The sequence below is a fragment of the Monodon monoceros genome, unplaced genomic scaffold, assembly GCF_005190385.1.
Source record: "Monodon monoceros isolate NGI ecotype Baffin Bay Population unplaced genomic scaffold, NGI_Narwhal_1 Super_Scaffold_22, whole genome shotgun sequence".
Lineage (NCBI taxonomy): Eukaryota > Metazoa > Chordata > Mammalia > Artiodactyla > Monodontidae > Monodon > Monodon monoceros.
The window spans coordinates 62,400,986-62,415,455 of record NW_021703779.1 but is presented as its reverse complement, the minus strand read 5'-3'; the positions used below and the strand labels follow the sequence as shown (position 1 = coordinate 62,415,455).

The 14,470-nt window shown below is 48.1% G+C and overlaps 1 protein-coding gene across 1 annotated transcript; it reads right to left on the bottom strand.

The window, feature by feature from the left end:
• Positions 1-360: 360 nt before the first annotated feature.
• On the bottom strand, positions 361-13,873 carry SLC16A2 (solute carrier family 16 member 2). The gene is made up of 5 exons (XM_029240781.1): positions 13,719-13,873; positions 10,038-10,488; positions 8,593-8,736; positions 4,534-4,762; positions 361-2,928 (listed from the first exon to the last, which is right to left on the bottom strand). The coding sequence occupies exons 1-5, from the start codon at positions 13,841-13,843 to the stop codon at positions 2,708-2,710; spliced, it is 1,170 nt and encodes a 389-aa protein (XP_029096614.1). The 5' UTR covers positions 13,844-13,873; the 3' UTR covers positions 361-2,707.
• Positions 13,874-14,470: the final 597 nt, after the last annotated feature.

The following is a 14,470-nucleotide window of genomic DNA, read 5'->3' as shown; positions in this document are numbered from 1 at the left end:
TACAGGCCTCAGTGTCCTCACTTAAATTCAAGCAGAGTATGGACAAGGGAGACTCTAAGGTTACTCCCAGCTTTGTCATTGTTATAGGTCTCTCTTCTGTATCACCCTCAATTCCAGGCTGCTGCCTGGCTGTATAACCCGGCTATACTAGCCCATTCAAGTTCCCCCATCAATTACAAGGGAGAAGAAAAGGAGTACAGACCCTGGCATAAATTTGATTTGAAATGAGATTTCAGTTCTGAAACTAAACTTCCTGCTGTTAACCAGGTTAAGACTATTTCACCCATGTAGGCAACATACACACCAAGGCTGGATTTTTAAGACTATTTCACCCATGTAGGCAACATAACACACCAAAGCTGGATTTTTAGATCTGTTTATTTTGTTCCAAACCTTCTGAGGATTTAAATGTCCCAGATCTCAAGCTCCCAAATTTTGTTCGTTCTCCTTGATTTAACTGTGGTGCATAAGAGGCTGCATCTTACCCTAAATATTAATACTGTGCTGCTTTTGCCAACCAACGTTCTCTCCAAAAGTGCACAAGCACACACATGCACGTGTACATGTGTGGAAGAAGTAAACTGACACCTTGCCACGTTATGTGACACCTGATAGGGCAGATTTGGGACCTGTGAATGTCTTTCCTTCATCTGGAGAGAAGTGGGTAGCACCCTGATTCTTAAGAGCTATCCATACCATAAGCAACAAAGGAGGCCCTGCAGAACTGCCCTCAGGTGACTTGGTGGGAGTGGGCAGGGAGCAATGGAAGCAGGGGCTTTGTTGCTCCAACATTTTCAATGGCCTCTTCTGGGACTTAAAGAGCTCCTGGGGCCCAGCTCCTCCTGTTCCACTGCTGTTTGGGATAACAGGATCATAATTAGGCAGGCCCCTTCCTATTCACAGAGCCAAGAACCAGTGGGTTTTCCTTTGGGGAATTGATAAGAGCTGGACTGGGACCAAGGGAGGGGGCTTCAGACTTTGGCCTTGAATGAATCCATCAGAGGCCAACCATGCCCCAGCTGCCTGTTCGTAACGGAAAAACTCATGGGTGGGGACCACTGTCTTCTTTGGAGCTCCTCAGGGGCGATCTCATCCTCCTGGCCCTGGGATGGCCCTGGCTCGGGGTGGCAAGTCACTGTTAGCTCTAGGTGACAGCCAGGGATGCCTGGTAAGAAGATGATGAAAGGTTAGGGTAATAGGAACACAGCAGAAAAAGACACAGAATAGGGAGAAATACAAAGAGGCTGAGTGAGAGAGGCTGAGCTCCTAATAAGGTGAGTTGTGATGGCCGGACACGGCGTGGCTGGAAATGATCTTCAGCAAGAGTGCTTCCCAGAGCTTAGGCATAGGGAAACATCTGGTACCTACTTCAGAGGGATGAAGATGGTCCAGAGTCTACCCTTCCTGGCACCTTTAATGCCCACTAAGTAGAGTGGTCCAGGATGCCCAGCATGAGGGACACATTAGGTAATAAAGGCTAGGATGGTTTCCTCTTCCTAGAAGTTTTCCAACCCTATGTGCAGCTGCTGCCTCTACCTTTGGGGGATCCAGGTTGGGAATGGGATTTTCCCTCAAACAGTTCCTTTTCTGGCCTGGCCCAGGTGGAAATGTTGACCCGTCATGAATAATGAGAGATGGAGTTGGTCCTTCCCCAGGTCCATAACTATTGCTCCTCCCCCCACCATGCCATTCCCCCTGTCATCAGTCTTCCTCTGCCTGCTGAGAATGAAAGGAATTTCTTCACATTTTGACAGGTGGATATAAGGATTGGGAGCTGGGACAGCCTGCAGGTTAATGCATTGTCCTGGAAAATCTGTAAAAAATCAGTGAGTGGAATTTAACGGTGTTTAAGGTCCCTTTCCTATGTGATATTCTATTATTCCACTATAGGATTATAGCAGCTTGAGCCAAAAAATGAGATGTGGCTCAGCCTGAGATAAGTGGAATTGATGCTAGTGTTAGGGGCGGGCTGGGCCAAGGTGAGGCTGATTGGCCCAAGCTCTGGGTCCCTCCTTTCTTCAAGCACCCACGAGTCTATATGACAGTCATAAAAAGAAATAGAGGGGGAGAAGAGGCAGTAGAGGAAAAAAAGGAGGAAGGAAAGAAGAAAGCAGACTGTTAACCAACCATATGATGGGGAGACTCTCTGTACACTTGTAAAATGATGTCACCCATACCTCTTGGGAAGCCATAGCCCTCAGAGACTCTGAGGCTAAACAAGGCTCCTCATCTCATTTTACCTCTATGCCCTTTCCCTTGCACCCCCCGATGGTTCCTAAGGACAGATGGCAAGGAACTCCTCAGCACACAGGCTTGGATCTTCCCACCAGGCTCCTGGGGACACAGTAGCACCTTTGGCAGTTGCTTTTAGTGGGTGACTAACAAGCTGGGCCAGGAGTTCCCATCCTCCTCCTCCCCCAAGAGTTAGAAAGTATATGGAGAGGGTCCAAAGGCGAGGGGGTGATCCCAAGCTTTCCTAGATCCTGGGAGGAGAGGACCCTGGCAAGTTTAAAGGCATTCACAGGGAGAATTTGGTTAATGAGTTTGGAACACCTGGAGCTTTGGTTCCAGGGGGATGGTCAGGTGGCTGAAATGCTGCATGTGCAGGTTTGGGAACAAGTGTGCTGGTGGCAAAAATGTAAATGCTGAGCAGGGCAGGGTGAAGGGAAAGGTTTGGGGAGGAGCACACGATGGCAAATATGAGGCATTAGATTGGTTCCTCAGGGGTGGGGGAGCCTGGCAGCAGCTCTCCATTGGGGTCTGGGTCAGGGGTCAACATCTTATCCTTGCTGGAATCCCTTTGCTCTTTCTTGAACATCCTTTGATGCATCAGAGGGACAAACAAGAGGATTACAGCTCCGACGATCGGGGGCACACCGGCAAAGTAGAAGGCCACATGATAGTCCCCAAAACAGTTGCGGAGGAGGCCTGAAAAGTCAACAGAGACAAGTCAAGCCCAGCTTTGCCCTCTTGTACAAAGGTGCTCTCTGCCTCTTCTAGGGGCCATCACAATGCCTATCCAGAGACTCTTGGCCTGTACTGCCTTGACCCGAGAGCCCCCTCAGTTTAAACACTCCTAGATGGAAGAAACAAAACCTCTATTACAAAGACAGGCTGCTCCTCTCTGAGGCACTGGGGTTGCAGGCTCTTGAGGTTATGAAAGAAGCAAATGAAGCTTCTCAATTTCTCCATTTCTGACTTTTATGAAGCTACAGCTAACTTCTAGTCACTCCAAGGTATGGAGTTAGGAGGGAAGCTACTCTAAAAGAACTCCACAGAAGATGACCAAGACTTGTTTCGGTTCACAGTGATATACACTTCCACCCCCAGCTTGGGCTAGAGTGTTCTTGTGGAACAATTCAGCCAAGTTCCTATTTTCCCTTTCTTTGAAGTGCCCATATGCCCTAAGAGGAGGCTGTATGTGTATCCTTCCTTCTAGTTACAGATATGGTTGTCCCCTCTGGGTTCCTCTAGGTTGCCAATACGGTAAATGTATTTGGCATGGGATACAGGGCCTTCCCTGCTCACCTCCAGAAGCTAATGTGGGACACCTCATAGGGAGGATGAGCCCAGAAACACTACCGAAGAAAGGCAAGTAGGCCCTGAGGCTGCTTAGGAGGTAAGCAAAATGGAAAGAGATATGGATTCTGGGATCCACCTTTGGGATCAGGAGTTGGGTAGAGGCTCCCCTCCCCCAGTGGACAGTGTGGCTGTTGAACAAGGGCCTGAGTAGAAGGTTTTGTCACTGTAACACAGCATGACCACTGCCCTCACAACACCTTGCACAGAATTGGTATTCAAGGAATGCTTGTTGAGCTAGCCCAGTTGGCCAGCCTAGGAGACTCTAGCCCATGAATCAATATTTGCAATAAATCCTAAAGAAAGGAAATGATGTTCTCTTCTTATTAGTTTTCCTTGTTTCCTAAGTTCTCTGGGGTACCAACAATGTCCTTCTTGGAAGTGGACAGAGAAATTGGGAGTGCTGAAAGATAGCAAGCCAACACTTTGCCTGTTGCCTGCAGGAAGTGAGCCTCATTGGTCCAGTCCTGGGTTGTGTTCTTAATCAAATCTTTTCTACAGGCTCAGTTCAGAAGCTGGTAGAGGAGGAGGGGGTATCTCTAAGTCTTAATAAAACCAGGGCCCACTTTCTCTTCTCTTCCTGCTCAACTACCTTCCAAATAATTACTTGCCTGTAAAGAGAGAGAGAGAAGATTCTGGATCAATAGAATGGTCAGGAAGGCCAAACCCATTTCTCTCTCTACTGTCCCAGAATCAGCCATGCTGTCTACAATAAAACCCCACAGCAACAGATATACAGCCATGAAAAGCCCATCCCCCCCAAATGAATCCATGCACATATACTGTCCTTAGTCTCTTTCACCAGTGGTGGTAAGGGGTTTCATGCACTCTGACGAGGCTGCTTAAATAGGAAAGAAGGAGAAAAGGGACTTTAAGCAGAGGTGCTTAGGAGACCTAGGTCCCAAGGAAGACAGGACTCCCCCACTCATGCCCTCCCTGCAATATTAACCTCACCTGCAATGGGGGGTCCGGCAATCATCGGCAGGGCCATCATGCCCAGGAGGTAGCCAATGGCCTGTGAGGCCTGCATTGGGCCCACCAGCTCAAATGCGATGGGGGCCATGATGGTGATGAAGAAGCCATCACACAGGCCCAAGAAGAGGCAGACAACGATGAGGCCCCCGAAGCCCCGGCAGAGGGGAATCATCATGGACATCAGGCCCAGGAGCAGGAAGGAGATGACCTAAAGGAGCAACAGCCTGAGGTCATGTTGTGCTTGCCTGCCAAGACCACATAGTAAATCACATCTCCTTTCTCAGGGCCTCGTTTCTACGTCTGTAAAATGGGGCAAGGGGATATCAACAGAGAGCCCAGTGGACTAGTTACTTAGGCCCCTTCTAAGTCCTGCTTAGAAGGACTTAGGATTTAAAGATTTTAAGAGAGCCCCTATTTAACTTTGATTCTGTCAAGACTTTTAAAAGAGGAGGCATTGCTCCTGTCCTCAAGAAGTTGTCTTTTAATTGGATTCTGAGATAAAGGGAATTGCTGTTGCTGCTTTCTGATCCTGTGTTTGTCTGCCCCAGCCAACAGGGTCTGGGATCAGACCATGCTGGTATTTTCAGATCCATGTTAGATATGGGAAGAGGAAGGGGAGGAAGTGAGGATGACTTGAATAATTGAATAATGATTAGATGGGAGCATGAATGGAAGGCACAGCTTCCTGAAATGAGGAGGGAGCCAGTCCCCATTTTTGTGGGAGACTGATTTTAGAAAACACCTTGGTACGAAGGAGGCCATTGGGAGGTTCACCCAGGTTCCTTAGGCTTTAGGACATGGGACACACCACCCATCTCAGACACTCAGACATTATGGCTCTGGGGGCTTCTGGGCTTGTCTGGGCACCCTGCGAAGGCAACAAAGGGGGCTCTAAGGAGAACCAAGACACTAGGAAGAGGTCTAGGGTGCCTGAAGCCAGTCCAGGGGGCACTGACTAGCCACTGGGCTTTCTTTGGGCTGAGCAAAATGACTCTGAAGTAAAGAAGCTGCCTATCCAGAGGCTGGTTTTTCCCTCTCAATAGAGATAAGGGCCACTGGACACACAGCTGGCCTTTTGATGAAAGTCATCTGCAACCTGTGTCCGTGAGCCAGACTGAAGACCTGGGCTCCACCCACTGTAGCCAGCAGAGCCAGGTTGTCCCAGGGTCAGGGCTAAGGCCTGATCTGTTAACCAAGGCCTTGACAGGATCCAGGATTTTCTAATAGTTCACACAAGCAGGCTGACTTATCCAGGAAGCGTAAGTCACCACATCACCACATGGAAGGCAGGTAGGAGGGTCAAGGCTGTTTCAAGCACTAAAGATTTTCTGTGTTGTTGCTGCCAATGGGTTTGTTAGGCTAATTGGTTGGATTTTGCAGAGGATAAGAAATGTCCTGGTCATGCCATCTGAGGAAATCTCTTTGTTGAGGGACTTTTGAACTTTGCCTAAGATGTTTTGGGATAGCTAGGCAGAATCTAGGAATAAGAACCCAGATATCCCAGTTTCTCCTCTAGGAGATTCATGTACAACTGTAAGATAAAACCAGACCCACTTATCAACCAAGTCATAATGGTATGGCAATTAAGGAGTTAATACCATTATATAATACAAAGGACCCCATTAACTGATTTCAATTGGCTGTAATTACTACCTACTGTATCTAGCTGCCTCTTAATATCCTCCACAAGGCCTTGCCAAGGTTCAGAAATTAAAAATCCCTCTTGGAACTGAGAATCGGGCCTCAAGAACTGGCCCAAAGTGAGGTTGTCCTGCAGGTTGTCACCACTTCCTTACCAACAGACTGTCCAGGGCCTTGATACCAGACACATGTGCCTGTCTTTGTCAGTAGTAGGAACCACAAAGTCTAGTGGATGGCTCTTCAGAACCTGAAGCTGCGTATACTCCTTTTCTCTCCCAGACCAGTACTCCTGCATCTGACCCAGGGAGAAAGGGAGGCAAATTCTTGTGATGGAGTATCTTGAGTAGCTCAAGAGAGAGAAGTTCATTCATTGTTTTGTGCTTTCAGCCTGAGACACTTACCAGCACAATGAGTTTGAACAAATCACTTTCCCTCTCTGGGCCTCAGTTCCTCAGTTTGTAAAATGGAGAATTTGGACTACAAGTTGATGAAGATATGTTTCAGCTAAAAAGTTCCAAGATTATTTTATATTATTCTAAGTGGTAAAACTGGGTCAAGTAAGAGTGGAAAAGGGGAGAGATTGTTGGGTGGGTAGGGGAAATGTTCAGCAGAAGCACTGGGCCATAAGCCTAGTTCTTCTTCTGACTAGCTAATGCCTCTGCCTCTCTTGGAACTCCCTCTGCACAATACAAAGCAAAAACTGCTTGGGCCCTACCTTTCTCCTAGGGACTACAGTGAGAAATGAGCTATATGGCTAGGCAAGGGCTTCTGCCTTTCCTCAAGATAAAGCCCTGGCCCAATACTAGCTTACCCTGATCTCCAGCACTCTTTGGCATCTTGGAGTTGCTGATATTGACAGGGAAGACCCACAGGGGTGCCATGTGGAAGAGGCTGGGAAAGCCACACACAGTCCTATGCAAAAAGCCACCCAGGTAAGGTCTTGCTGATATTGGCACAGGAATTTAAAATTTTATAATTGGTTTATCTCAATCACAGCCTTTTGGTTTGACCTTGGTCTAGTCACTTATGTCTGGGACTTGGTTCTGCCATCCATCACTTAGTGTAAAGTGGAATATGAGAAGAGTGCTACATAGGAGTTCAGCTCTGCCATGACTGTCTGAGTCTTTCCCTCAGTTTCTCCATCAGTGGAGATGGAGATGGACTGGATGGACTGGATGGACCATAATGGCACCCTGAGCTCTGACAAAGCAGATTCACTAGCTCTTGCAAATCTAACACAAAGTTAAACACAACAGGAAACCTTAATCATATCCTCATCCAAGACATACGAGGGTATTTAGGAAAACACTTGGGGCTATCAGAAGACAGAGAAATCCCTGCTGTGTGTATAGTCAGGGCCCCTTGGAAGTTCTTTTAGGACTTCTCCAGGATAGTCAGAACTCAACCACATTCCTGATGGACTGTGACCCACATGTTTTCTGGGGCTGCTGTTATCCCTTCACAGGGTTCCACACTTGGGCACCTTCTGGTAAACCCAACTGCTGTAGCAAAAAGCATGAGCCAGGTCAGAAAGACAATATTGTTGCCCAGTAGACAAAGACAGACAGCTTGAGCAGTAGTCTGTATTCAAGCCAGACCAGAGCCCAGGTCACACAAAAAGTGGCCTCTTGAGCATCCACATGGCTACTGCCCACAATATGAGGCTACCTGTGTCACTGTGAGAAGGATTAAAACTTCGCATGGCTATAACACTTTTTACTTCTCAAAGCCTGGTCACACCTGTATTCCTTTTGATCCTCACCTGCAAGGCGAGATAGGAAAGGCAAGGATTATTCTCATTGCACGAAAGAGGAAAGTGAGGTGTAGAGAGGGCAAGTGAGGTCTGGCCTTTTCTGGCAATTTTTTTGTGTCCGTCAAGAGGATGGCATTTGAGAGCCAGTGTTTGGTGCCAAGTAGCTCTGGAGGTATAAGAAGTGATGGGTCTGGGCCTAGAGGAGAGAGACACTGGGCCACAGAGTACTGCAGATGCTCAAGACCCTCCAAGACAGTATAAGGTAGCAATGAGTTCAGTCTTCAATGGGGGCAGCATCTAACTCCTGGCTTCAGTTTCCCTCTTTCAGATGGGAGAGCCTTTATTAATAAACATTTTCTTTGAAAGTGTTCTTAGAGGTTCTATTTACACTGACAGCTTTCACTACATCCTCACTCCATATTGATGAAGGAGGCAGAACAAGGATGATGATCTTCACTTGAAAGCAAGGGAAACGGAGGCTTAGAGAAGTTGATTGACTTTCCCATGTCACATAGCAAGCTGGTGTCAGAGCTGGGGCTCAGGCCACAGCAGTTATACATCCTACCATTGTATCCCAAAGGCTGGATAACCTAGCATCTGTGGCAGGCTGTTTTCCCCACAGTAGACAGGGTGGTCACACTCACCTGCAAGTAGATCTTCTTAAGTCCAGGAATGGAGTCACTGACACGGCCTGACACAAGGCGCCCAAGGCCTGAGGTAGCTCCAATACACACCAAGAGCACCCAGGTCTGCTTGATTTCCAAGAATTCCTCTTCCACATACTTCATCTGAAAAGCATAGCACCAGGCCCACGGGATAAGAGGAAGAAGAAGAGCTGGCTGGTTAATTGTGGGCATACCCAGAATCCTCTACTGCTTACTTCCCTGGACCATGGCAAGAGTTCCTTCTCTTGCAGCTCCCTCCTTTATAGCCTTAGCTCTAGAACAAGCTCTCTGGCTGTTTCTAACAGCTTAAAAGGCTGCATATCCCTTGGCTCTCTGGATTCTGGGTTTCTGAGCAACAGCTGAGGGCAGTGGGTGTCTCTAAGCCCCTTCCAAGCCTTGGCAGGACAGAATACAGCCTTAACAACTGAAAAAAGTCCAAGGGTTCCCCTATTATCTCCTCATTCCCTGACCCAGAACTGACAGCCTAGGGTAACAGCAGGTCACCACTAACTTCCAGGTAATATTCCAAAAGTGTGCTTTAAGAAACACAAGGTCTGTGGAAGATAACAGTTGGACTACAACCAACAAATCTTTGGCCATGTAAGTTGGGTGTATGGTGGTTAAACAAAGCTTAATTGATTTCTTTACAGCAGGATTTTTGGTACCTTTAAAAGATTGCTACACATTATGAAGCTAGAGAAATCTAGTATGTGTTATTTCTTAAACAAAATTACTTGACCCCAAAGACTAGCATTCCATAAGACACACTCTTAGAAAACTCTATCATTGAGGGACTTCCCTGGTGGTCAGTGGTTAAGACTCCATGCTCCCAATGCAGGGGCCTGGTGATCCCTGGCTGGGAAACTAAGATCCTACATACCACAACTAAGCCAGCGTGCTGCAACTACTGAGCCCGTATGCTCTAGAGCCTGCATGCTGCAACTAGAGAGCCCAAGCACTGCAACCACTGAGCCAACATGCTGTGACTACTGAGCCCATGTGCTGCAGCTAGAGAAGCCCACACGCCACAACGAAGAGACAAGGCACTGCAACGAAGACCCAGCACTGCCAAATAAATATAAAAAAAAGAAAGAAAGAAAAGAAAACCCTATCACTGGGTCATCTGAGGCAGCCTCCTGTATCCCGGTGATGCTTATCTTCTCCTGAAAATCCATCTAGATTTATCAGTGGGGGAAACCATAGGCATGGGCCTCCCCGTGAGGAACTTCCCCCATTTCCCATTGAGGTCTTCCCTCAGCCCATGCTCTTTCCTACTCTGGGTCTCTCCAACCACTGTTTTGTCTTTCTCCAAAGGTTCCAGGTCTGCCCTTTCAATGTCTTCTGCTCCTACCCTCTGGACTTCAGGCAAGTTAAGGGCAACTTCTTGGGGTCAGGTAGGGTGGACCCACCCTAGTATTCCTCACCAAGTGTACATAGGGAACGAAGTAGCCAAGGGCAGCAGCAGCGATCCCGAAGGCCCAGATGCGGTAGGTACGTTGGCGGAACACTCGCATGTTGAAGTACTTCCTGAGCTGAGCCAGAAAGCGTTGGCACAGGGTGTGGACACCTCTCTTGCTTGGGGTGTCCTGCGAGCTGGGCAGGAGGGGTCGGTAGGTGAGTGAAAGCAGCGTAAGAATAAACATAAAGGTACTCAGCACCTGGAAGGTTTGGGCGAGCTTGATCTTAGCCCCCAGCGTTTTGATGAGGAGGGGGAAGGATATGGAGAAGATGCTACTCCCAGCAGACACCACACCATTGGCCAGACCCAGACGGCGTTGGAAGTAATGGCCCAGGATGACGAGAGATGGCTGAAAGGCGAAGGAACAGCCACAACCAAAGAGAATCCCGTAGGTGAAGTAACGCAGGCTTAGTGAGCTGTGGGAGAGACACCAAGAGCTATCCTCAGAAGCCTGACCAGCAATCCACCTGCCCTTCCCCCCTCACCCTCCTGAGATCTGCATACCCCCACCCTTAACCCATGGCCCCAGTTACTACTGACCCTCAGAATAGACAAGGAATAGGACCTTCTGATCCCCACTTTGTAGATGGGGAGACAGAGGCTCAGAGAAGTAATTTACCCAAGGTAGCATAACTGGGGATCAGCAAAGCTTGGACTTGAATCTAAGTCTGTGTGACTCTAGTTTGAATCATAGTACCCCATCAGAGAGTACTGTTCAAAAGAAAGCCAAAACTAGCCTATGCAAAGTCTGGATGAGGGGCTACAAAGAGTAAGTCAGTGCCTTAGAGAGAATAGTTACACCTACTGCTCACCTAGACACCATGGTTGGGCTGGTAACCAAAGCTTTATCCCAAGTAACAAGAAAGTTCTGCAAGGAGCCAAGATTCTAGAAGGTTGAGGCCCTCCATAGGACTCTTCAGTGTCTTTCTTCATGCTCAGGGCCCTTAATATTTCACAGAATGGTTGATGGTATTCTGAGAGACACCCCCTCTCCAACCATGCCCATGGTCTGGATGTCCCAAGACACTTTACTCCAGGCCCTAGATAATTTCCATGGGGATCCTAAAGTAAGGAGTTTCTATAACTTCCAAAGCCTGGCTCCTGTTGCTGGACATGATATGGACTAGCTTCCCAGAGTAGCTTGGCTGCTTGATGGGAACTGGAAACTCAAAGAAGTTGTGGGCCTGGCCAAGTAAGAGACGCTCTGGCTTAAAACCCTTAGGCCCTGCTTTGACTATAAACTTCTATAACAGAAGGCAAAGTATCAGAAGGGAAAAGGCCATGGGAAGGTCAGCTTGGCTGGCCATTTGCCCTCAGATGATATTGGCACAAACTAGTGAAAAACTTTGTTTTCTTTTTGATGCCTCCACATATTTTGCAATACTTCTTATCTGACCACGTAATAACCTAATACTTTCCACGGTCGGGCAGTTCCTCTCCATAGATAGATCCAGTCCTCATACTAAAGGACTGGACCTATGCTGCAGAGATGAAGTGGTGCTAGTACTCATGATTCCAAGACAGCTATCATCATCATTTCTTTCTATCTGCTTGCATTCATTGGATATGAGCAAGGGCTTTGGTTTCAAAAGTGTTGCCTCTACTTAGAACACATAGCTAAGCCAAGTGCTCCTCTTCTGTCAGATTCCTTGGGGCTTCCTCCCATTAGAATCTAAGTACCATTTGGCATTGACCTGGGCTGGGGGCCTTGTCTAAGGGAGAGGAGTTATGAAGGTCTGAGGGAGACCCTCAGGGAGGGGGCCAGTGGGAGCAAAGCATGGGATTCAGTTCAGGGAGCTGTGTGGTGGATCTATTTCTAGCTGGGCCCAAAGGCAGGAGGCCCCTGAGCAGGCTTGCCAAGGCCTCCCCACCCCTGCCTGAACTTTGCCCCACCTCACACCATCCAAAGGAACTCAGAGCCCTGATTCAAGCAACAGGAAAGATGACTTGGAGTTCTAGCCACAAGCAGAACCATTTTTCCACTGGATGTGAAGCCATCCAGAAAGTTTCTTGGCTTTGACGATGTTCTTGCAGAAAGGGCAAAGGGGGTGGGGGAGGAGCTTAGGGGCTGGAGAACAGAATGCCTACTCCAATGTGCCTAAAGAAGAATGCCAGGAGAAAGCACATCTGAGCTCCTTCCCCTCCTGTAACTGAGCTCATGTGGATTGGAAGGAAAATGGGATCCGTATGTTGCTAATTTGTTTACACTTTGCTCTGCTTGGCCTTAAAAAACAGGCCTCTGATGTGTAGCTCTGAGACTGGAGCCGCTTCTGAGGCCTAGCTCCTTCCCACAAGGAGCCAGACACGAGCTTGCTGAGGGCAAATGAGGCCGACCACCAGAGGGGTCCTGAAAGGGTGTGGAGCTGCTGCCCTGGGAAGACTGAGCAGATTACAGACAGGATATGGTTTTCCCTGCCTCTGTCCCAGTTGGATGGGACCAAGCCAAGAAACCATTGCAGGCCAGATCCAAGCTCTGTTGGAGGGTGGGCTGGGCAGCCGGAAATGCTCAAGTCATAAAGAAAGCTGGCTCAACCTCACAAGGCCCAGTTGTAGCAGAACACAATTATCATCCTCTGCTGTGAGTGGAACCTTAGGCCTGGAGAGCATAACCATGGTCCTTCTCTGGGGAGCCAAGCTCAGAAAGCAAGTCTCTAATAAGCTAGCCACGTCTCCAGGCTGGCATTCTCTTACACCAGCCCAGGCAGATTGGAAGTAGGAGGTACCATAACTCCCAAAGTGTCTTTGGCAGAAAGTCATTGGAGTTCTTTAGGAATCCCATATTCCTCAGGCTGTGGTGGAGAGTTTTTACTTCTCTCCTCCCCTACAGACATGCTTCTGGAGAGCTGGCAGAAAGAAAGCAGAAAATGAACTTGTAGCCTGCTCCTTGCCTGACACTACCAGTTTCTGCCAGTGGGACCTATGGGACCAGATTTTGAGTTTACCTAGCTTAGGCCTAGTTGGGTAGCTGGGTGCTGGGTCTGTATCTCAGTGAGGGAGGCTGCTAAACATCCCTTCTCACACCCAAGACATGAATCTTTATCTGTTCCAAATCATCCATGCATTGCTATCCAGAAATGGAAAAGGACCAGAAATGTTAAACAGCCTTGGGCTCAGCTGACCTCTTTTTCAGCATAAGATTACCTTAGGAATCCTGTAATGGTAGGTGTTCACATGGGCTTACTCCAGAAGTTCATTTCCAGGAGGGCAGTTGAGGTCATGAGATGTGTGGCATATTGAAGGGAAATAGAATGGCAGAGCTGGAAGACACCTGAAAAGACCTGATCTAATCTCCTCATGTTACAGTATAAAAATTGAGGCCCAAAGAGGGGAATGGTACTCATGAATTGTTCCATTGCCATTCAGTGGCCAAAACTTGACTTGGGCCCAGCAGTATGAATGCCCAAGCTTTGGCTCCTCCCACCACTTTGGAACTCTTGGATCCTCTTTGGGTATATTCCCTACCAATGTGTCCTGGGGACCCTACCAAGATGAGTCCCATTGGACAATAATTCCTGGGAGCAGGGTCTTGAGGACCCTACATGGAAAGGGCCACGGGGGATTCTACAGTGAGAAGAGTGTCTAGTTGAGGTCCAGAAAGAAGCCAACCCTCAGCCTTGGGCAAATGGTCGGCAACTCCTAGCCTTACCTGGTGAAGGAGCTGGTATGGAGGCCAATGAAAGCGACGGCAGCCCCTGCAGTTGCTGTGATTCGGCAGCCCAATCGATCAGTGAATATACTCACAATGGGAGAACAGAAGAAGATCATGCCCATTGAGAGGGCTCCTACCCATGCTGCAGAGAAAAGAAGCAGAAAGACACCTTAGTTTAATGTGTTACCTGGTGGTGCGGCTGGTATCTCAGATCTTCTCTGGCCTTTCACTGGGGGCATTGTCTTAGTCTGCACTGCCAGCCTGCTAGTCCCTGATGGTCAGTGAGGTTAGGCAATTTTCAAAGTGCCTGTAACAAAGCAATGTGAGAACCAGGAGTCTAGTTCATAAGTATACCCAGAACTTCAAAGCTGGGGCAGGGAGCCTTTAGAGATCAAGTCTGTGATGGAGACTTCTAGCTAGCTACCACACAGCTACACTACATTTCTTAGCCTGTTCAGCTGTTTGGCTTGACCATGTGACTGAATTCTGACCAATAGCATGTGGGTAAAAAGACTAATACCACTTCCAGGCCTGGACCATAAAAAGACTACCATGATGTTTCTGCTTACTTGGGAGCTATAACAGCAGAGTGACCTTGGAAGCCATGTATTAAGACTGGCAGAACTGCCATCAGTTCTCTCTGGGTCTGTGAATGGAGTGAAGTTCCCCCTCTCTCTCCAGTCTGGAACCCCTGCCCTGAATGTTACATAAGAAGTAAAGAAATGTCTTGTCCTTTAAGCTACTGAATT

Excerpts from the sequence above, each read along its gene's own strand:
- SLC16A2 (XM_029240781.1), bottom strand. The coding sequence starts at position 13,843 with ATGGGCATGATCTTCTTCTGTTCTCCCATTGTGAGTATATTCACTGAT. Across the intron at positions 4,763-8,592 it reads TTAAGAAGATCTACTTGCAG|GTCATCTCCTTCCTGCTCCT; the intron begins GTGAGTGTGACC and ends TTGCTCCTTTAG. Across the intron at positions 2,929-4,533 it reads TGCCGGACCCCCCATTGCAG|GCCTCCTCCGCAACTGTTTT; the intron begins GTGAGGTTAATA and ends TTGACTTTTCAG.